Source organism: Sphaeramia orbicularis, chromosome 21 (genome assembly GCF_902148855.1).
Source record: "Sphaeramia orbicularis chromosome 21, fSphaOr1.1, whole genome shotgun sequence".
Classification (NCBI taxonomy): domain Eukaryota; kingdom Metazoa; phylum Chordata; class Actinopteri; order Kurtiformes; family Apogonidae; genus Sphaeramia; species Sphaeramia orbicularis.
In genome coordinates this window covers 29,869,105-29,893,046 of record NC_043977.1, presented here as the reverse complement: position 1 = coordinate 29,893,046, position 23,942 = coordinate 29,869,105, and the positions used below count along the sequence as shown (strand labels likewise).

The window sequence follows — 23,942 nt, the reverse complement described above, 5'->3', positions numbered from 1 at the left end:
TATCAGATTTGACATGTGCCACATCTCTTCATGCTGACAAGAGTATGTGACACAATGTAGAGTGTCAGGATAGCGTTAGCACCAAGAACTGGAATCAAATTAACCACCTAGCCTGAAGCACTAGAGGAGCAGTGCCAGAACAGGCTAATAATACCTTTTCTTCCCTGTTAAGCCTACTGTTTTTTGGTCCACTTTCCCTCACGGAGAGGAAGAGAAGTCTGTGTGATTTGGTAACTGTCATTTTAAGAAGACATTTTGGCTCCAAAGGCTGAAAAATAATGCGAGGTTGTGGCCTAGAGCTTGAAGGAACTTATCAGAGTTATACTTCAGTCTACCCTCTACTAGTTCAGTAAAATGTTTCTCTAAGCATCAAATGATCAAATGTTTGGTCCAGAAGGTAATCAGACACTGTCAAGGTACTCACAGGAATTACTGCTGTCATCCTTGGTCCCATCAAGAGAGCCATCGGGGTTCATTTGCAAGTAGTATCCCTGCCTGCAATATAACCTGGTTACTATACCCTTGAGCTGGGGATCTGCAGAACAGAAAGAGAGAAAAAAAAAAGAACAGACGGGGACAGGGATTAGTCAAACTTGGCCAAAGGAAGTAAACAAATAGCGGCAGGCAAGTGCAGATAAAACTTTCATCAGCAGCTGTTTTAATATAACATGCATGTTGTCATATGTTGTTTTATTGCTGCTATGAAACTGTTTTTCAAGACCTTGTGACTGCTTTGTAATTTTACAGGCAAATCCCAACTTTCTGGACACAAAAGCCCTGCCCTGCTCAGAGACAGGCCATCCAATGATAGGCAGCAGAATTAATTTGTGGTTGCATGACTCCCATAATGAACCCGACAGCACCCTCTCTGGGTCCTTGGCATGTGGGATGTGAGAGCTTCTGTATTCTGTCGGTTCTAGGGGGATTAGCTACATATCCTGTGCAAATAAATCACTGCAGCGGTTAAATTGGCAAGCACCGCTGCACTTCACCCAGTCACGTCTCAATTTTGGTCGGCATTTTGTAAATGTGCAATACGATGAAGAAAAAAGTCAAAGTGAAAATGTACAAAGTAAGAACTCTAAAATTGAAAGGGATGTATTTTAATAAAGCTATATACTGAGATGTCTCTGGAAAAATATTGCTTCTGCTAAAAGCAACAACATCTAGGTGTGCGTACGTGTGTGTGCATGTGGAACCGCTGGGGTCGTATACCATCAACATTTGTCTTATCGCAGAGACAGCCATCACACCAGATTTCATTCTAAGAAAGCCCCAGGGAGGTGAACAATCAACTTCACCTGAGTCTAAACCATGCTCCTTGTGACTGTGTGTGTGTATGCATGTGTGAAAGTGAAAGAGACAGAAAAAGAGAAGGAGGAAAAAAAAGTGAGGGAGCATGGCCACAGAGGAGAACTCAAAGGGTCTTGCTGAGGGCAGGGACAGGCCTTTTTTCTGTCTGTGTACAGCTCAAGGCAGTCTCTTCTGAAAAGGCTCTGTCTGGTGATGGCATTACATAGCTGTGAGACATTTTACTGCTGCCTGAAAAAAAAGGAGAAAATACCTGCTTATCTGAGCTATACCTTTATAACAGCAGGGAGCAGTGCTACTTTGTCACCACACCAGAACAACGAAAAGACGGTTAAAGCAGAATTTGAGTGTCAGAGTCCCTCAGCTGAGCACTGAGCAGCCTGACAGGACAGTGACAGGATCTCTTTGGTTAACAATAAGCCTGGTCCAAACTGGTGCAACAATTCAGCAAGACATAGATGTCACTGGGCAGACATCAGCCTTTCTTGTGTGCTATGTTTAATATCTGATGAACCTGTAAAGGTTACTTCCCTCAGTGGCAAACAAATGGAACCTTTCTCATGCGTAAAGGCTACATCCGACATCCATTTACTGACCGGCTCTCTTGCCGACCAGAACATCTTTCACTTCACATCACAGCTGCAACAAGCAAGTGTTTTTATTATCTGCAGATCACTTTGTGAATCACAAGATTAATCATTTTGTCTTCCATATTACCAAATATGCCTACACTCAACAAAACCCAATGATATTCAGCTTAGAAAAAAAGAAGAAATTAAATGTTAATACAATGAATGAATTAATTAAATGAAGATGTACTTCCTATTGATCACTAATTAATAAATATATAAATAAATTATCCCTTCCATCTTTCACTATTTATTCTTTTTCTATTTACCAGCAACAAAGGATGGCAGAATATCATGAATGTGGCTGAAGATACGAAAAGGAGGTTAAGGGAACTTACTTGTTTGGTCTGCAAAAAAAATCACATTTTTAAAAATATTTTTTCAGTGAACAAGAAATGCAAAAATTGCCAAACTCTAAAAACCAAAATTGTCAAAATCTGTCTTTGTGCTTTGAAGCACAAAAGCACAAAGCACACACATCACATTCACCACAAGACCACACCCATATGATATTACCCGGAAAACTACAAGATACCGCTTCATAACGTGGTGAGAACAGAAAGAAACATTCAAGCACAAACCTTAAAGAGCAAACATGGATTTTTTAGGACTGCTTAACTCCCTTGAGCAAATACACTACAGCAAGATGGCTAACCTGTGATCGATTAATGACTTTGATAAGCAGCATTTAAACAATGCGTAGGAGTGAGATTGATTTTAAAGACAGATCTGTGGGGGGCAATCTGTAATAATTAAAACTGCATAACTGGCTTCTGGCTTTGTGAGTACTGCCCTTCTGTAGAGATGTGCCTGTGCGTGTGTGTGTGTGTGTGTGTGTGTGTATGTGTGTGTGTGTGTGTGTGTGTGTGTGTTTGTAGGTGAACTTGGCTCCTTCATCATGCTATAAATCATGGGATGTTGGCTGTGTTCCCTGAGGCGAACCAGCAAGTATAAGGTATCTCACACATGCACAGATTTCCCCTTTACTTTTGTGCTTCAGTATTACTGAACTGCAGCCTGGTCAAGCAGAATCTGTAACATTATATTTTCTTATAAAACAACAATTATGTAACATCACTATTTGTTTACATCAGGAGAAATCTATTTATTTTGTTCTAATAAACCACTTAAATATGGGATATGAGAATGACAAATGAATGGAACAACACAGGAAGGAAAGTTCTGGCGGTTTTACAATCACACAACGTTCTTCTTAGACAAATGATGAATTATCTGAAACAAAGGATCCACTCTTTAACATCCAGATCGGCTTTGAGGACATCTCAGCGGTATAGCACTCATGAACAAAGTCTTTAACTTTGTCTTTTTGTTTTTACCCCTTCTTTGTCTAATAGTCTGGCTGTAAAACAGACCCAAATGGTGTCTCAATTGTTGAGTATATCACCAACAGAGTACCAAACCTCTAAGGCTGTTGGACATTCCCCATCACACTGCTATTAGTAATTAACAACGGAAGAGCTGTATGTTTCTACATGCCACTTCTTTGTTTCTAGGGAAACAGAGTGGTGGTTTGGCAGCAGCAGGAGATTTCCTTGGAAAATAACAACCATCAGAAATATAAGATCTCAAATTGTGTCATTCTGCAGCAGAAGTCCTCTCTGCATATAAATTAAACTGTCACAGAAAGGTTGTGATTTTTTTTCTCCTCCCCTGCTGCTCCCCCCATTCCCTCCATTTCTCATTTTGTGTCATGTCATCCTTGTGTGTGCAAAGACACATGTTCACTTCTGTGGAAAGCAAACAGAGCAGCAAGTGTAGGACACACACAGACACAAGGACACAGCTGCAGCAGCAGTTGCAGACTTCTGTCAGCCCTTCCCTGCCTGACCCACTTTGGATGCTTCTGGAATAGGAGTAGGGCTTTTCCAGGCTGCGGAGGAAAACCCCTCTATGTTTTCATGGAAAAGAAGCTGAAGCAAGGAAAACTGCAGTATAGACATCCTATACAATGTCTCCTATACCAACAATAACTCATCTGATGCACATGACTCTGAAGTCTGATGATGCACTGCTGTGTCCTGTCACCGTACTCCTTTATACACAGTAATGATACAGAAAGGCTGTTCTATCAAATGGGTCATGTGAGCTAATGTGACGATATGATCTATGTAACATGATCTAATGATCTATGAATCTAATCTAGTGAGATAATTAGAGACAGAGCACAGAGATTATGGACAAACCACAGCTGGCTGTGCCTCTAGCTCACTTACTGGGTTGAGTGTAATAGGATTTACAACTCAGATCTAATCCCTTAAAATCAGTCTGATCACTGGCTTTGCATCTGCTATCAAAATATGTCAATGATTTGAAATTAAAGCTGATGCAACAGTGAAAACACAAAATGTTCCCTGCATATTCCCTGAAGTATCACAGGCGTGCAGCAATCCACACCTGTGCATTCTAATTAAAATGGCAGACTGCACATCATTTTCAGAAAATTTGCTTTAATTACCAAGATCTACAGTCACTCTCGTTTGATGAATAGCCTTTAATAATAACATTTCAAAAAGAAAGTGCAAAATACCAGGGTAATAAGTACTGTATAAATTTTTGATTGTTACTGCATCTTTAACATCAGATTTGACCAAAATCCCCAGGTTCAAAAGCAAAAAGCAAGTTTATGTCTCTTCCAGTCAATATAACTCATAAGAATAGCTAATCTAGTGTCTTCCTCAAAGGATCAATACTTGAGGCCAAAGGGAATACTGATGTTAAAGTACATTTCAGACACCTACACTTCTCATCCTGACAGATCCTGGTGGGAATATGAGTGTGACTTTAATATATAAACATAGTCTGGTCGCTTCGAAGCTTTTCTGTTCATTGCAGGCTCAGCTATCGGAAGGAAGCCCAATGTCTTTATCACAAGGGAAATGAAGACAACTGTGGTGTCTGCCTGTGTAATTTAACACATATATCCATGGTTCTTCTGAATTTATTTCCTCACAAAACAGCGTCCTTCCGGGGTCACATATTGAATTAAGGACACCAAACAAGCCATTAGTCTTACTAAACTGTGTGGTCTTGTGAAACAGTCAGAGGGATGGATGAAGAGGGGAAATAAAAGTGTTTAAAGGAGGTGTGGTCGTGAAGTGAGGGACCAAAAAAGCCTGAACAGCAGTATGTGCAGTGCTTTCTAAGCGGATCCTTTTTGTACCAACACAGTAAAGTCTGAAATCACATGATGGGAGATTTTCCTAATTCTCATGTGAGGTAAAATTTAATGAAGGGTATTCCCATTAGACTTTTAATCACAAATAACACAATATCAAAGCAAAGGAAAATAGACTGGTTGCCCTTTCTTGTGATTGGATCCTTGGAAATTAGGACAAAACCATTTCCAAACAGCTTTTGCCCCCATTCTGTTTTCATTTCACTGGGAGTGTTTCTTTTCTTCCAGACACTGGGGTCACCAGCACATCTGCCTGCACTGTTACTGTGGATTATAATCATTATTGTAATGCTCAAGGAGGCGCTAAATTGCTCAATAAAATGGCCGTCGCAGGTGTGACGCCGTAAAGTCATCTTAGGGCTATTTTCAAGAGCTGTCAGGACAAATTGGCTTGACATCCACATTTTTGACTGGGATTTATTTGAGCAATATAACACTTGAGGAAAAAAAAAAAACCAAACTTGTTTTTTTACAGACCCTTGCATGGTTTTCTCTGTCACAGAGTCACCTATCGGAGCCGCATGACAATAAGTCCCTGATAAAATGACAGCATCGTATAAGTCTACGTCTTTCACCTGTGGTGCTTCTGAGGATTTCCATTAAAAGATAGGTACGCCACAAGTCAACAGTTACAGGTGAGAGAGTAGACAATCAGACAAACACAGACACAAATCGTAACACACGAACTTAGCAGACACACAGATTGAGGCCTGGAGGATAGCCGATTATACCCTACTATTCTCATGCCCCCTGACCCATGTCCAGATGTGTCCTCTATTTATTATTTTATGGGTTGTGTTATACCAAAGCCATTTTAATCTATGTAATCACTAGTAAAAAGGATATTTCTGTTCATATTGTTTAATTCTAAAATGAGCACAGAGAGGAGTTAGAAGACATCAAAATTATGAGTTATCAAAATGGCTCTTGAGAAACAAACAAGATGAAAGACTCCCACTGCTATATTAGCAAAGTGGTTTGTCAGTATATGGCTAGAAATAGGAGCTAAATTTGTATAAATAGAAATGTTCAAGGATGTTTCATCGCCTGGAGTCAGAGCATTTTTAGAGCAACAGGTCTGATGCACAAAGCCACATTTCATCATTCACTAACAAGGTTAAATAATTGGAGTTATTTACTTCCTAAGTGAATTATCCTAATTCAGTATTTGAAGAAAAATTATCTGCACAGCTGGATTTGACTCCAGCAGTGATATAATTGCTATCAGAGCTCTTTAACAATGTCAGGTTGCAACATAACAGCAAAAGGGATCATGACATTTTCATAAGTGGAAGGAGCAATAGCTGAAGCAATAAGAAGCTATTGGCCCGTGTGTGAAAGGATAAGAGAAATGATTGTGTTTGAAAGGCATAACCTCCAGTCCTCGAGAGATATTGACCCTTTTTTTTTGCATTTATATAAATGAAAAAACCCATGTGCTTCATACAGATTGGGCCCTTTCAACCATCTCTGAGGTGACAGTTTGGTAAGCCTGTCCAAACCAATATGCACAACTCAAGAGCCTGTCAGGGACCTGAGACTACGTGCAAACCAGAGGAAGAACTGGACTGTTTTAAACTGCACCAGATAGACTTAGGTCTAACAAGGTCAATGTAATAAACAAACACTTTGTCCCCCTCAACTGAACTTTTTACGCATGGATATGGAACATGGCGCGCATATGTAATAAGTGGGAAGTTACTGTCGTTCAATTACCTCTCGTTTAAACATTATAAGACACAATTAAATTAGGATTGTTACAGGGCTAATAATTAAAGCTGTCAACCAGTGGCTGAATGTTTGCACTGAAATCGCTGCACCAACAAAGCAGGCACCTTGACACTAAAGTTCCCAGACCTTGTCTCCGTAGTCGCCGCTTCCTGAGGCCGAAGATGCGCACTTTGGAGAAGATGTCGACCAGGTTCCCATTGCAGAGCCCCTTGTTCTTGTTGGGGCTCTTTCTCCGTCGGTTGGTCGAGGGTCGGTCTAAATGTTGCTCCCGTGCCTGTCTCTTCTGTCTGATCAGCCCACTTGCGATAGCAGCAGCCATGGCTCAAAATGTCACAACTGCTCAGGTCCAGTCTGCACACGGAGCACAGACTACACAAACAGCCGCCTCTCGGAGCTCGCAGCCCGGGTCACAGTCCCATGGTGGCGGCTAAGTGGTCCGTTCAGTGATGTCAAATGTCAAAGAATATATATATTTTAGAGGCTGGTTTTGTTTTTTGTCCGAGCACTACATGGTATTTGCGGTGTTAAATCAGCTGTCATCACTCGAAAAATTCTTGGACATGATGAAAAAATAAAAATCAGTTCATGCCTTATTCCATACATGCATCAGTAACCACAGTCTTGATGAAAATCTATGCCAAACTCACGCGGACCGGAATTGTAGTGGATTATTCATACCTGTCCAGTGATGTTTTTGTTCATAGTCTCTGACATGTTCAGGAGCACCGTTTCCTTAAATGTCCAGTACCGGCTGCAGTGTCCTCACAGCACATTCACCCACTCTTTTCTCTTTTCACCCTCCGTTTTCTCCTCTTTCTGCCAGACGAGGATTCTCTGTCAGCAGCCGTTGTTTGGGTGGCGGTGGGGACGCTTGTGCATGTGCGCCGCCAGCAACCAAGCAAATACAGATGCGGTGTGGGAAGATCACCACCCCAGTGAAGAAGGCACAGCAGCCCGGGCGAAACGAACTTTGCAAAAAACAATCCGCGACACGGACCCTGCGATCACCGATTCATAGTCAAACATTTAGAAATACAAAAAAATATATAAATAATTAAAAATAATAATAATAATAATACGCAACTGTAGTAGATTGTAACTGAAATTTCATGCAGTAGACTCAATTAATGCAAACTTATATTCCACTTTTGTGTGACACCACAACTACCTGACGTCCTGTCGGATAATCTTCTCAAAATATAACGTCTTCGCTGTGATTCAAACGCCAACTGGTTAAAAAAAAAGATGAAGAAGAAGAGAGAGAATCACAATCACAACATGCGGCTGGCGCGATCGGAGCTCAGGAGAAGAAAAAAAAACTGATCTGAGTCCTGTAAAGATGACGTTTGCATTGTGTGACAGGCTGCATACAAATATATAAACTTGACCCCCCTGCGATCGACCCCGTGGATTTACTTGAAGAGCCCACGGCGTGGGAGATGGCGGTCTGTGCGTAATGGGAATAAGGAACGAAACTGCTACTGGAGTACTGCACAATTTATTTTCCCACGCTCAAATTAAAAAAAAAAAAAGGGAAAAAAAAGCGATAGTCAGTAATGGTCAGTCTCCTCTGTCTGTCTGTGTACCTCTTAAACAAATCCTTCCCCATCAACAAGTCCTAGCCCGTCGTTAGTACACGCCTGAGTGGAGAGGCTGCCCTCCCCCCACTCCCTCCCTTTTCGACCACCAAGCCCCTGCTTTCAGCGGAGAGAGCAGCCGGGTCTGGGTGTTTCCATGTGGTGGTCTACAATGCTTCAGTTTAATAAGACTAGGCAGCATCTACTCCACACGTCCTTTTTAGTTTTGTTTTTTTTCTCACGACAATTCACTAGATTATAGAAGGTTAAGAATCCCGCATATTAAACCTCATTGTTTCCCTCAAATCTGTAGTTTTAACATATATCCCAACAGATTACAGTAACTTTGTGCTCCAGCTCATAAGGGAAAAAGGGACAGAGCTGCTCATGCTGTGTGATAGAGGAGCACATTTACATTATTTCAGCTGAGAGCGCTTCAGGCTGCGCGCTCCATTTGCGCTCTGTGGGTTCAGGACCACGGACAGCGCTACTAATTTCCGCACAAGCAGCACATCCTACACCGATCCCAGAACAGGAACATCATCACCTTTACTTGTACGCCCACCACTTAACAGCACGCGAAACCGGAGATCCACTTCAACACCCCGACACCCTAAATACATTTCTCCTCAGTTAAGATGCTTAATTACTCGTGTCGGTGACACAGGATAAGACGGTGCAACGTAAAATGTTAAATCATTTTCTTGTTTTAGGGTGAATATCATCCAAGTCTCAATCCCAAGCATGGAAATTAAAACTCAAGAGAGCCATCTGCTGTTTATGGCTGTAATTAAACATTTGGGAGCTGAGGTTGCGTTGCATGGCGCTTATGTGCGTTCCGAATCGCAAGCAGATGCACCTGTTGATATCTTGCACGGATGAATACAGTATCACTCTCATTTATCGATTTCCATTTCAGCACAAAGTCTAATCATATTAATGTCTTATAACAGAGGAAGAGGGTCAATAATAGAGTTGTCCTTATACAGTGGATGATTAAATACTGCCTGTAGCAACTGGATATTATATCAACTATAAATTTATTCCATATATGTATTCAAGATCTTGTTTTTATGAAATCACGCTTGGTATAGCCGTGTTTCTGCGCCTTTCTCTGTCTCCATCCACTGATTCAAGGCTGTGGATGTGGAGCCATAGTGAGTGTCCCGTGGCTGTTCACAAGCCTCCTGCTCCCCGGTGTGAGACACTGCAGTTAACGCTCCAACCAGCAGCGGACACTGTCAGCCCAACAATGGCCGCTCATCTACAACAACTTTAAGAGCAACACACAAGGTATATATCTCGGTTCAGAGGACAGAACCTGCTCACAGAGAGAACTGATGCCATTCCTTTCTAATCTAAAGATCTGCTGTTGCTTGAAAAACACAGTTTGTGCTTTAGTTTTTACATTCTGCCACTGAAGAACATGCAATCCAAATTAAACAATCAATTGAAGAAGACTAAAGAATGAAATTATGAGTTAAAATCAAGATAAAAGTTTCTAAAAGGCCAAATAAAAACAAAAGCAGGCACTCTGAGTTTCATAGAGGTTGAGTGGGGAGAGCAGATGCTTTTACTTTATCAGTTGCATAGTATGGAGCTGAATGCATGGACAGAGATACAGTTTCCTATACATAGCACAGATCATTGACTTATCTACCCACAAGCCTCAGCAGAGCACATACAGGAGCAGCAAAAATATAGCGAGAGACACTTCCTAACAACCTGAATTCGCTGTATGGTGTTAAAATGTGAACCCTGTAATATGCACAAATCAAGTTACGAAGCAAAACAACAGAGCACGTACCTAGATTTTTCTTCCTCCTACATGTGAATGTATGACTTTCCATGGCAGTCCCATTCCAAAGCCCTCTATGCCAAGAGCGGTTCCTGTGACTAAATGCCCCATTTATACAGCCTCTTCCAGAACCTAACATAGTTACGGTGAACTGACAACATGCCCCAGAGCTGTACACATTAATTTGTTTAAAATCACTTCTAACACTTAAGCATTCTTTAAGTTGGGTCACAGAGAAATTTATTGAGATTAACCAATATGGACATTTTGCCTGAGACTGGCAACAAATGAAAGGGCACTAAATGCTGCCTTAGGAGGTCACTGAAAATAAATTAGCCACTTATCACTCCTAAGAAAACACTCTAAACGTATCTGTATTTACTATTAACGCTGGTGACATAAAATACAAGAAACCATGACACAGTGCACACCTAACCTATAAGGATATCACTGTGACCAAAATGCACTGGATGGCTAATATTCAGTGAAGTAGCATCTGATGTAGACTTGTAAAGCCACAGCCTCATCAGGTCAAGCCTTTCTAATCCAATCTCCTTGAAGGAAATTGCATTACTGCTAGTTAGATGTCCTGCTGCCGAGGCAGAGAAAATGTCACCCCGTGGAACCTGGACAAACAACCCATTTGATTATTTCTATTACCTTGCTTCAGGGTCTTGCTCTTTTTTCACCTGTTCTGAAATGAAAAACAGGATGTGCAACTCAGTCCTACTTGAGACTACTGTAATAACAGCAGCTCAACTTGTATATTAGATTATACTGGATGATCAAGTGCAGAGTTAACCTAACTTTTAGATGAGTAATAATTTATCTGCACCAGGGTTTATATCATTTTCTACACTTATATTCTTTCAACTTTATGCTTTAGGACAAAAACTTTTGAGAGTATTTTACACTGTACACATGGTTTGCATTAGTGTGCTTGTCTACATGTTTGAAAATCAAGGTCTTATCAACAGTAAAAAACCTAGAGGGGTTTTGTTAATTTAACTATGACACAATGCACACAAACAACTGGGTTCTGGTGGCTGTGAAGATTTATGAAATTTTAGCACATAGAAGGTTGGACATGTTTGGCTGACAGTAGATATGTCCTTGTAATTATAGTTCACAACAGCAGAATGTTGACCTTTTTCTAATGTTAGAAAGTGCTTAGCAATAATACTACTATAAGTAGTATTATTCTAAAGCATATATTTTGACTAAAATGACTAAAAAAAGCAAGTCGATCAATCAGTGGTCATGAAATCAAGAACATTTTCTATAAACCGAGAGCATTTAATGTCTCACCAAATACTTGGAAATATATTTTATATTTGTAGAAATTCCCTTATATATTGATATTCATTTTTATATGTCTTTCTGTTATTTCTTAACCCTCTATGGTATGCATTATGATGCCAGTGAGGGAAAAAATGTCTGGAGTGTTTCTATGTCTCAAAATAGACAAAATAAACATAATCTGAAGAAACTGTATTTTTATTTTTTGTAAGTTTTTAGGGTTCGTTGCCTGTAGGCAACATTGAACCATAATGGTGGATGAGTGAAAAAGAACTTTTTTTTTTTTCCAATTTGAACATTGTTTATTTTATAAACACACGCAAAAATATTCAACAACACCCAGAAGTCACAATAAATTCAAAAGCTTTATAAAATGAATTCTTAAAATGTTTCTTGGCTAAATGTTGCCTGTGTAATGTATAAATCAAAAATAGTAAAAGCTGACATTTTTCTCTTCCTTTTCTCTCATACTAATGTATAGGCCTCCTCTGGCTCTTCCCTGCAGCAATCTGAAAACATTTTGCCACAGATGTCACACTGTCTATGAATGACATATTTGAAAAGGTCAGAAAACAACCCTTAAGAGATTTACTTCCACACATGTTGCAAGGTTAGTCCATCATGCCATGCAGTGTGCCATAATATAATTCAATGTATGGAGGATCATAAAAATCGCTGCAAGGTGTGCTAAATATTCCACACTAGAGAATATGTACAGCCACATTGCAATATGTCTCTCTGTTGTGAGTGTCATGGAGTGTTGCCCCTTCCCAAAGGATGAGATTATGGAGCCTTAGGTGAGGAGCCCTCCAACAGAGACATTAATGAAACACAGTGGCTGCCAATTGTGAGCTCAACACACAAATAGCTTAGTCCAGTTAAAAATAGTTAACACTTACGTTGCTGAATGATATATAAAACAAAAACATCCACCAACCCTTCAAAATATATATGAGAGAATGTGAAAAATGACTGGCTATTACATGTGTTTTTAACTACATCTTGACTGAACTGTGATTGTGATGCAATCTAAGTTAGCATGGTGCAATCTAAGTTAGATGAGTTATTTTTAGCAAAGACATATTTAACCAGTGCTGACACAATTACTGTAAGAGTGTTTTCATTAGACATTACAGAATACATGCTTTTGCTGTATTCAATTATATTAGAACCTCTGGACCAAATCATGCACTTATTTCTCTGCATTTATCACTATTGTGTATAATATTATCCTCTGCATTTTGCATTTTTCAGTGATAATGAGGTATTTTCTTTTATTATGTTTAACCATGCAGATGTTAACACAAATTCAGAGTAAACTCAGAGGTTGTTATATCAAAGCGAAGAAAACTGAAGAAAAATAAGCTTTTTTTGACTGAATGTAAAAATAAGTGTCAAACTACATGGGTTTTATTGGTGAAACAAGGTTGCAGGAAATCACTACAGAGTCTCTGAATGGCTGATGCTCCTGAAAAGGTAACAAATTGCATTTTAGCTGAGTTATTTAACCTATCAATAGGATTAGTGGTTTAAAACTAACATTTTTGATCAGTGGATGTGTTGCATCATGCTTGCTATTATCTTACATAATTAATGCTTGTAACAGTGTGAATGAATGTGGCATTTACACAACACTGCCACCAACAGTAGACTGATCTCAGGAGTCACTCTGAATGCATATTAACACTTGATGGAGAGATGCAAGTAATGTTTTGTCAAACAAAAGGATATCTCAACAGTTCCTTGACCTTATTTTCCCTATCATCAAATTACAGTGACAACCAATAAGTAATATGTCAGTTATAATTCCACATTTCATAAGTGCAATGGGTTTCTTTGCAACTAATTTTCGTAAAATGAGAAAAAAAACTGTTTTCATGTTGTTTGTTTTCACACAGCATGAAATGACAACAATAGAACATAACATCAGCGTAAATGTACTGTTCTGAACATGCAGCTTGATTGCCAGTTGTGAATCCATCCTTTCTTTTGTGTGTGTCATTTGGACTACATTATGTGTATATCCCACCACAGTGCAGATATGATTTTATGCTTTTTCTTAAATTAGCAGCTTATGGCAAATTAGAGATGCCTTTAAGAGTGAATTATGTTGATTTGTATAAGTATTCCCTGCGGGTAATCTAGTCATTTTAAGAACATGACTGAGATCTGATTACCACCTATCTAAACTGTAAATGTAACAGAATACAGCAAAATTTATATTCTAAATGTAATCTGTTACTCGGCTAATTACCACATTATGGCCTGAATTACAAGAAACTGTTAGGTGGTGCATTATTTGGAAGCAAAATTAGGGCACGTGAGGACAAATGATCACAAAGAAAAGACAAAAGACAAGACATGCAGAGGCAATCAAAACATCCCAGTTTACTGAGAAGTCAACATACTGGTTACACACATCTTCCATGTTGTCTTGTCTCTTTCTTTCTGTCTCATACACACTCATACACTGTTCTGTCGTTTGATCCTATTTTGAGTCTGCAGCAGTGATGGAATGTGCCTTGTCAGCAGCACTGCAGAGTGAGGTTCCTTGGAGAAGCCCTGGGCAGTGTGGGAGAATACCAATTAGTTGAACCCCCTCCTGGCAAAGCCTGCTTCCGGAGGTGAAGGCGGTCACCAAGTGAGAGTGTGTTTGTGTGTGCATGCTTCATTGTTGTTTCTAAGAGAGCAAATGTATTCATGCATGTGTGGGTAAAGACAGGAATGTGTACACCTCCGCTTGTAAATGCATTGAATGCTTAAGTAGATTAATATTCATAATTTTCTGGTGCAGATGAAGGATCTGAGTGGAGTTCAGTGCTGAATAGCTTAACAGAATGAAGGTGATATCAGGTCAGGCGAATCGAGACAAGCCTTTGTGAATTCAAAGATGTGTTACGGAGAATATCAAGTCAGTAAATGCGACCATGAATGTTAAAGGTATTAGTTTGTTTGCCAGGTTTTAATATGCTTGCATCACAACTTTGCATAATCCAGTCCAGGTTCTATTTGAAGTAATGCCCTTCATATATGTAGATGAAGGAGCCACGGACACTATGTGGTCAGACTATTTTTAAGTCTGGTTTCTTGTCAAGATGCACTCAGAAGATGATACCTGATATGAATGCAGGTGTAATAAAGCAGAGAATATCTGCATCTTTAAATATGCATCTGACAGCTCCCACGCAAATCTGTCACATTTTCACACAAACACACACACACACACACACACACACACACACACACACACTTACACTAAACCCACAAATACATTTAAATGATCAAAACAGACCTTAAACAAATTGGATGATTTAGGCGAACCTCTCAGGAAAGAGAAGATATTATATACACACTATAACTGCAGATTCATGTATACCTATAAACCTCTTTTTTCTCATTCTTACTGGATTGTTTTGTATTTCATTTATCCTTATTTGACATTTCCTTTCATATAGATGATTTCTTGATGCAAGTTAATGATGTGAGTGTAGTTTTGAAGATGATAATGTATTGCTAATACATTAAAAGGACAGAGAGAATTTAAAAAAATGACTTAATGACAACTACTAGATGCAAGGAACTGTAAAATCTAATGTTTTTTGGTTTTTTTTTTACATAAGCAATTCATCTTCCACATGAAAACTGGCCTATGCTAATATGAGAGTATTGCTTAATGGTGCTTCACTTGCATCAATTACTGTACTGGGAAAGGAGGACCATATAATCATGCTACAAATGAATTCTAAACATTCTACATGATAAATGTCTTGAATAAAAGAATCTCAATTCCATAATAATTATAGTTGTTTGAAATATTATGATTGAGAAGTCGGCCTCATATCACTTCGGCTTTAATGTTTCCCTCATGGAGGTCTATTAAGGTGTGCTCATATGATATGCACCACAGATCTCCAATGAGACATTGCATGAAAGGGACCTTAGCAAGTACTGATTGAAAACAGCAATAAAGTTTTCCCCAAGAGACAATGAAAGACTAATGATGTGTTTAATGGCCAAAGTTATGACGCTAATCGTCATTAACTTGGATGCACTTTGGCCCTTGTGACCCCTTTGGTCCTGAAAATAAAGTGAGAAAAACAGATGACACTCTGCCACTTCAGGGGAAGAAAATAGTGTGTGAAATAGTGTGTGTGTGTGTGTGTGTGTGTGTGTGTGTGCGTGTGTGTGTATGTGTGTCTGTGTGTGTGTGTGTGTGTGCGTGCGTGCGTGCATGTGTGCCTAAGTTGGAGTGTGAGTTAATGGAGGTGACAGGGGGACAATGTGTGCAGTGATTAGTTTGAAGTGACAGGGTTAATACTCTAGTATGACAGTAGTCATTAACCGGCAGACATTACCACACACTCAGACACCCATTAACACTGTCGCAGATCAAATGTTACCACAGCTCTGAATACATCAAACTCTTCAAGTACAGGATCCACTTAGTCTAATCAGAGGTACAGCAAACTGGGTTGTGTCATTGACATTTGCCTGTGATACATGGTTTAAAACCATACACATAAGATTTAACACAGCATGTGGGCACTGAAGGTTGTGTCATTCTTTCCACTATGTATCATCCTTTCACAAACTGCTGATATTTACACTGTGTTTTAGTTTAGATTGCACCATCACATCTGGTTTACAAACACACAAGCACATTGTATTTCCACTGAAAAGTCAGGAGTTATAGTTACACAACCTATACAAAGTCACAGTGAGTCAGATGAACCACATCATCTGTTTTCAAGGAGGTTGATGAATGTATCCTGAAATATGTGCAGTGTATGTGACAACACTAAATAAATAAATAAATTACATGAGATAAATAACACAAAAAGAAGAAAAAGAATTATGCTTCACTAAGATACCTTGAATCTTATATTGATTTAATTATAGTAGGAATATTGCAGCATGCAATGAACACAATAATATACCTCTAAACTAAAACCTAAATAACAAAGCTCAACTCATCACATACTACAACTTAATGTAATGTACTACTAATAGGCAGATTATACAAATGTTTCACACAATCTGCACCAATAGAGGATAAACCGCACTTAAATTCATCTTTCTTTAAATGGTAATGGAAAAGTGAATGACAGAATTTTGGCCAGGTCAAGCTCAAACTGCTTTACTTACTTTTTTCCACTAGAGGGCAGTGCAGAGCTCAGCAGGACCTACTGCAGGATCACAATGTGGCAAACTGCTTTGCACAGACAATTTTCCTCAGTGCTTCTGCGTTATGCTTATTCTTTTTTCTGTTCTTTTTATAAGGAAGAGGGTACAAGTTATGTGATGAGTTTAGCAAAAGGTAGAGTTTAAACTAAATGAGTCTCATCAACTTTAGTTTGCATAGTGTGAAATTAATCCTTTGAATTAAACATTGGGTGGATTTCCAGACACAAAAGTATTTGTCATGTTGGTTCTTTGTCCTGACTGAGCTGCCATATTTCGCTTTTGTATCTTCCACTGCTTTGAGGGAGTTCATAGTACTATGTTGAAAACCTTTGAAAGAAAAAAATAAACTTTCTTAGGACAACAAAGATGCCCTCAAGTGGTCACACAAGGCAAAAAAGGTTCAATCACAGCTGCAAAAGTGCCTGATAATGACAGTGAACAGTCCAACTATCAATCACTTTACTGAGTCTATCACTGAATGTATCATTTAATTAATCCACAAAGGTTGTATCCACAGAACTAAAGCAGTGACAACCTGTGTAGAGTTGTGACCTACAGAAAGTCGAGGTTATGAGGTTGTGTGTGGCAGCAACTAATATTAGAGTCAGTAGTGTTCGCCATAATGTGATTTTGGGTTTCTGTGAGCTGTAAACACACATTAATCCTATGCTGCCAGCTTGTTTTTGCTATATATGCATTCACACTTCCTGTGCATTTGTAAGAAACAGAAATAAAGACTAATGGAAACAAAAACAAACAGCAGAAAAACAAAGCATTTGTTTCACTTTATTTCCGTATGTTATGCAATAGGGGCACAGAGGGCTGTATGATATATAGATCAGAGCCTTAGGACATACAATTTCCAATAGCAGTCAGTGGTGCAGTGCCGTAGGATCACACCACACACACTTGCATTCACTCACTGAGCTGGTCATTTTTAATGTGAACAGGGGAGCACAGCAGGCTGACCACAGATGCCATTGTGTTTTTGGTGTATGGGTCTTGATTTAATTTAAAAGCAGACATTAACCTTTACCAATCGATCACTGACACTCCAAAACATTATGTCAAACCAGATCACTGATTATTAACAGCAGAGGAAGAAGGCGGTTAGAGCGGTTAAGAGCACAGACCGTGAACTAACCCATGTCCACTGTCATTACCCAGCTTGGTTTATGTCTACACTTATTTCCTGTGTACTCTCTGCAGTCAATAACCAAATAAACATGCAAAAAACATCCAAACGTGACATAGTTTAGCAGAATTACACAAATGTGGATGATTCTATTACATATAAAACCATCTGAGATTTACATCCATCACAGGCTTTACTTCTTCTTCTTTATTTATTAATGCTGCAAGCCAAAATAAAAGAATTGGTCATATGTGTAAGCAGGTTGGAAACAAAAGTAGTCGGATGCATGAGGGCGATGATTCAGAATCCCAAAGTAGTAGAAAATGAAGACAATGGAGGAATCTCAGAAGCAAAGCCTGAACACTACAGCTTCTGTTTATGCCCTGAGGGCCTTATTAACATATATGCAAATCAGGATAATGAAATAATAATGACAGATATGTAGGCTTTATTAAAACTGAGGGATGAGTACCTTTAAGCTGTTTTTTACTCAGTGTCAAATTGAAAGATATAAAAGAGTGAGGGAAAAGATAAAAAAGCCCTCTGTCAAATAGTGTGTTTCATTTGCATGTCTGCTGTTAGGGCCTAATGAGAAATGACACATTTGTAATTACAGTGGACTATAATTAGCTGGTGTGTAAGTGAGACGCCAGAACCCAGGTCTTTATGACTGGGCTCCACACGGGGGAGGTTGTGTTAAACTATGCTAAATACAAGAAGAAAATGGCTGCAAAACTTAAAAGATTGTGCAAAATTAAAGTTTTGACATCACAAATGTAATTCATGGTTTGATAATCCTTCACATGAAGCAGAATGTTGGGGCGGGACTTGATTTAAAAAATTGGCAGGACAAATCCTACAATGTGGACATCGATGTTGGCCTTCGCTGTACTACTGAAGCTCACTCACCTCCTCCATCACGCCTACTTGCAGAGGAGGTGGAGGAGGACGAAGAGGAGAGACGTGTTTTTATCCTGAGCCTCAGGATATGAAGTTTATGTTCAGGATTTTGAAAGAAGAAACAACTGCAAATGATGTTGATGATGTTGTTTCTGACTGACAAAATTCTAACTTCAGGTTACGGCTGGAAATGATGCTACACACGGAATCTTTGAAGATCACAGCAGCGCTTTAGATCATTGTCACACATGTAGTAGGTGACTGTGACAAAGCGGCGTCTCTTTCCCAGAGGACGCATGTTTTTCTGTTAAACCATCGTTTCAGTGTTTTTCCAGCCAACAGAGGAGATGACCTTTGGACACAGCACTAAAAATAGCCACATACTCAAATAAAGGAGAGCTCCCCAGATAAGTAAGATGCTTGTGAACTACAGGACTCCACTTACAAAAGCTGTTACACACATGCTGCACATTAGCTCTCTAACACACACACACACACACACACACACGCACACACACACACACACACACACACACACACACACGCACACACACACACACACACACACACACACACACACACACAACGTTGCTCTCTCCATCAGCCCCCTGACACCTGGTCAATTTCTGTTCAGGGAAAAGCACTCCTTTCCTATCGATGGGCCTGAATTAGATTGGTTTAACTCATCTGTCTTAAACAGAGGCTGCAGCCTTGTCTCTATACAGGCTAAAAGCAAACACACTGGTTATTGTGAAAGAACAATGCTGCTTGTGGTGTTCTTAAATGCATATGTTTACAGATAACAGGATCATTCTATGTGTAAGATGCAGCTGAGATGTTAGGCTGAAGGTGGCACCACAGAAAGACCAAAGAATGTCCAAAATGAAACAGCATGCTTCATTCTCTGAACTGTGGATGTATTCAGTACATTTAGAGAAACCCTTACATTAGATTTTGAATTACTTAGTTGAATTATTAGAAAAAGCCACAAAAACATGGATGCACTGTGAACATATGACAGACTTTACAGCCAGTAGTTGTTAGAATAACATGAGAAAGCTATGATGGACTGAGTGACTCACTAATGACCAAAGTCCTCTGTAGGATGCACATCTACATCCATGAAGAAGCTAAACTCAAAGTTGTCCACATTTTGTATGTAATTCATGCATTTCCAATATTCACGTGTAAGGTCCCTCTCCCCTGAGTCGAACTCTGAGACCAGCTGTCTTGAAACATCTGTTGATTCATAACAGGAAGAAGAAGCCTACTTCTCTTTCACACACTGTCTTTTGGTCTCCTTTTCTGTTTGCATGCACAGTCAAACACACATTTACACAGGGACATGGGGAGAGATGGTGTTCCTTAAGAAAACTAAAACAGACTCTGCAGTGCAAGCACACTGTTGCTAAGTAACACACAGGAAGCTCCCTGAAGTACACTCCAGTAAGTTCAGTGACTTGTCACAAGCCTACACACAGTGCACAGGTAAACATACTGAGTCAACTTCGCACATTTCTTGGCCACAGTGTACTTTATACACATGAGAGGATCTAACATCTATAGCATTAAAAGTAAGAGTTTTTTGACAATGTTACACCATCCTGATAGAATGCATTTGATGGCATTTAGTATGCAACAAAAAACAGACCGGCCAAAGTAAGGAAAATGTTGAGACTGAAAAGGGAGAGAATGGAACGGTGCTGCTGCAGCAGAAAAGCCAGGCACATGTAATTTATGGAAGCCCATACTCATAAAACATGAATCTAGTCCACGAAGTGCTGAATCACTTGGCGTGCACACTCACTGGTCCTCCTCTTACTCCCACATACATGCATATGTGTACACAAGCAAACATGCACAGTTGCAGGGACACACACACTCACCCACCCACACCGTCACCCATTCACACACTCACACATAGTCCTGCCTCACATTAAAGATTTCTATCTGAAACTGTTGTTTATCAGCATTTTTACTGTTTGGAACCACAATGCTGCCCATAAAGGACACACAGACCCCCAGCAAATACAGTGTCAGCTTTAAGTTTGCCTGCCCACTCCCTCCCCTGCAGCACACAGCCCACTCCTTCCTCCCACTGCACTTGATGTGCTAGCTAGAGAATTCCCAATAAACTATTTTATTATGAGCCCTCTCCCTTTGGGCTAGATTGAACAAGTGGCTGAGTTCAGCCGTTTAGCAAGACAGACACTCAATACAAGCGTTAGCATGACTTCATCTGGATACGTTTTTAGTGCAGCATTAGCTGATTAAATACACTGCAATCTCACCAGTGTTAAATGGGATGAGGAGACAATTGAGCATCAGTTCAGTTAAATATCAAGCATCAGTTAAATAAATTAGATTTTGAACACAAAGTATATTTGATCTATTATTGTTATGCAAAATTTTTATTTGTAGGGGTTTGAATGTTGCTGCATAGCCCATTCTTTAGCAATTACTAAGTCTTACCTATATATATATATATATATATATATATATATATATATATATATATATATACATATATATATATATATATATATATATATATATATATATATATATATATATATATATATATACATATATATATATATATATATATATATATATATATATATATATATATATATATATATATATATATACTGTATATATATACTGTATATATATACTGTATATATACAGCCTATATGTAATGCTCTATTATTTCCAGAGTTGAAAGTAAATGATTGGACAGATACCAAATTGAAATTAAATTATTTGTTCTACAGTGTCACAGTCAAAGTTTGCTGCCAATTAGAGAATGAGTACAAACTCATAAACTCAATATTTATTTGGCATGCCAGAGAGAGAGAGTTGTTTCATTCGGGGGCTGTCCAAATGTTTAATTTTCAGCTTATTCATAGTGAGCATTTTAGCACAAGCGTAATGTACAAGGGGAGCACAGCCAAACACTGAGTTCGAGGAACCTTAGCATTTGCAGCAGAGATGGAAAGGTTTTTCTGAGACAGCTCTATAATCAGTCTGAGCTGATATTTTCTCATTCTCCAGGTTTCAGTCTTCATATAAATGTTCAGTAAACTACCAGTTTTCACTTTCAGCACTAGTTAAGTGCTCTGGCCCGTTGCTGTATAACATACTTCTTGGTACAGTAACAGAGAGAGAGAGGTGTGTGTTCACATTGATCTTTGCTGCATAGTATAAACAGCGGACACTTTGTTGAATATTCATGGTCCTCCATACTCCAAGGTGATGAGTCTGGAGGTGGACAGGGGGAAAAGCCTGTCATTGAGAGTGGACTAGGGCATAAGAGAAGAGTGTGAATCTTGAATCCCTCTCTGCTCACACACCAGCATCCCTATGCCTCTCCATCTAAAAAAGCACTGCAAGGCAAACAGCATTCCAATATGTTGGGCTAAGTAAGGTCACTGATGCACATTGAAAATACACTTTTACATGAGGCTGAAGCTTAGATGAGAAACATGTGAGAAGTGCTAACATCAAACTGATGCTAAAAACAAATGACAACAGTTCAAACATATAAAAGCATAATAACGATGATAAATATTGATGCATGTTCCCTGTTTAAGCAGAACAAAACTCTTGAATAATTAGCATTTCTCGCATCTGCGGTTCTGTATATTTAATCGAAACACCAGTGATGCCTTTAATTCAGCTAGGTGTTTCAATACCGCCACCCCTCCCTGTCATCACTTATGCTTTGTTTAGGGTGAAGAAAGCGTGAGGCATTGTTTTCTGTGTGTGCAGGGATTGTGAAGGTTTGACAGCAACACTTTGACGTGTGTTATCTCATAACCACCAGGTAATTCATCATGTATACAGCCCCAATAGAGGCCCAGTCCTTTGTGTTAAAAGCCTCTAGAAGACCTACACTACACAGTGGCGTAAATCACCAAGACAGAATCAGGGCTGTTACAGCTAGCCTTGGCTTTCAGAACACTCCTATCTGTTTTAAAATATCCTCTGGCCTTCTATAATAAACCCCCCTCAATTACAAACAGCCTACTTTGAGAGGCACATAGCTAAATAGTCCAGCACAGTACTTCATACTGAACTCTGGTTTGTGGACAATGGAGATCGGTGCCTTAAAGGGACTGCCAGTATCCTTGAATTTACTTGGAAAAGTTGGAAAAGTTCAAGAAGTAGAACAAAAGAGATCTTTGAACATCTTGTAGACATGTAGGATTTCCCTATATAGTTTAGATTAGCATACGTGTAGTAACATGTGTAGTTATGTGTGCTTCTGTCTCAGGCATAATCCCAACTAAGCTACAGCAAAGTTCACCTTTAAACTCAACTAAAATCAATTCGTCCGACACAGTTTCCCTTCTGGCTCAGCTGAGATGTAATCTGAGAGCATATAAATAATTAAAAGGAAGACAGACACTATTAAGATGCAAAAAATGACTTGGAAATTTAAATCGTTAGACAACAATTTCAATAACTACAAAAACAAAACAAAACAAAACAAAACAAAAAATCACCGGTAAAAGTACTTATGAAAAGGAGCAATGATGTATTTTCTGTCCATCATTCATGTCTGTTATTCCTTTCGCTCAAGGTTAAAGATGATTCAAAATCAATGCATACAGATACAGGTTACAGAGCAGGTATAGCTTCTCATATTACTGAAGTTGTTTGTAAATACACTAACAGACTGTAGAGCCATTCAATTCTTGACCTATTAATTAATATTAACTGTGAAACCTTGGGATAAAAAACACAATAAACCTTAGTAAGAGTGAATGTATGAAAAGGAGTATGTGCGTGTTTGACAGAGAAGAGAGGCTGATAGGAGGCACTTAGCCAAGAGTGGTCCTCTGATCTATGAGCATCCTATATCCAATACCATATGTTCTCCCCATGAGAACAAATGTACTGACAAAACGGTGTAGAGTGCCATCAACAGCAAAATATGAGTGGTAGTGTAGATACCTATAGATACTAAGTCATGCTGTTAATTTGTGATGTACTATACTGTTACTTTAGACGCTTATTCATTTTAAGGCCACCTTGAATTCAATAGGAGAGTCTTTAATCAAAGGCGTTGTACTAACCTGTAATTAAATGACTAAAGAGGCTCTCCAGCTTCTCCAAGAGCCTCACTTAACCTGTAGGCAAGCTCCCAAGAGGCTTATATTCCTCCTACTCATGA

General features: G+C 39.1%; 1 protein-coding gene across 2 annotated transcripts in view; it reads right to left on the bottom strand.

Moving 5' to 3' along the window:
* fgf14 (fibroblast growth factor 14) overlaps positions 1-23,942 on the bottom strand; it is a 107,363-nt gene that overhangs the window by 33,795 nt on the left and 49,626 nt on the right. Inside the window, exons 1-2 of one of the 2 annotated variants that reach the window (XM_030124683.1) lie at positions 6,994-8,494; positions 425-535 (exon numbers count right to left, since the gene is read on the bottom strand). In XM_030124683.1, the coding sequence (XP_029980543.1) occupies positions 425-535; positions 6,994-7,186 (304 nt within the window). In that variant the 5' untranslated portion in view covers positions 7,187-8,494. Of the gene's footprint in view, positions 1-424; positions 536-6,993; positions 8,495-23,942 lie in introns of those variants that run through there. The other variant, XM_030124682.1, reaches the window with a different exon arrangement.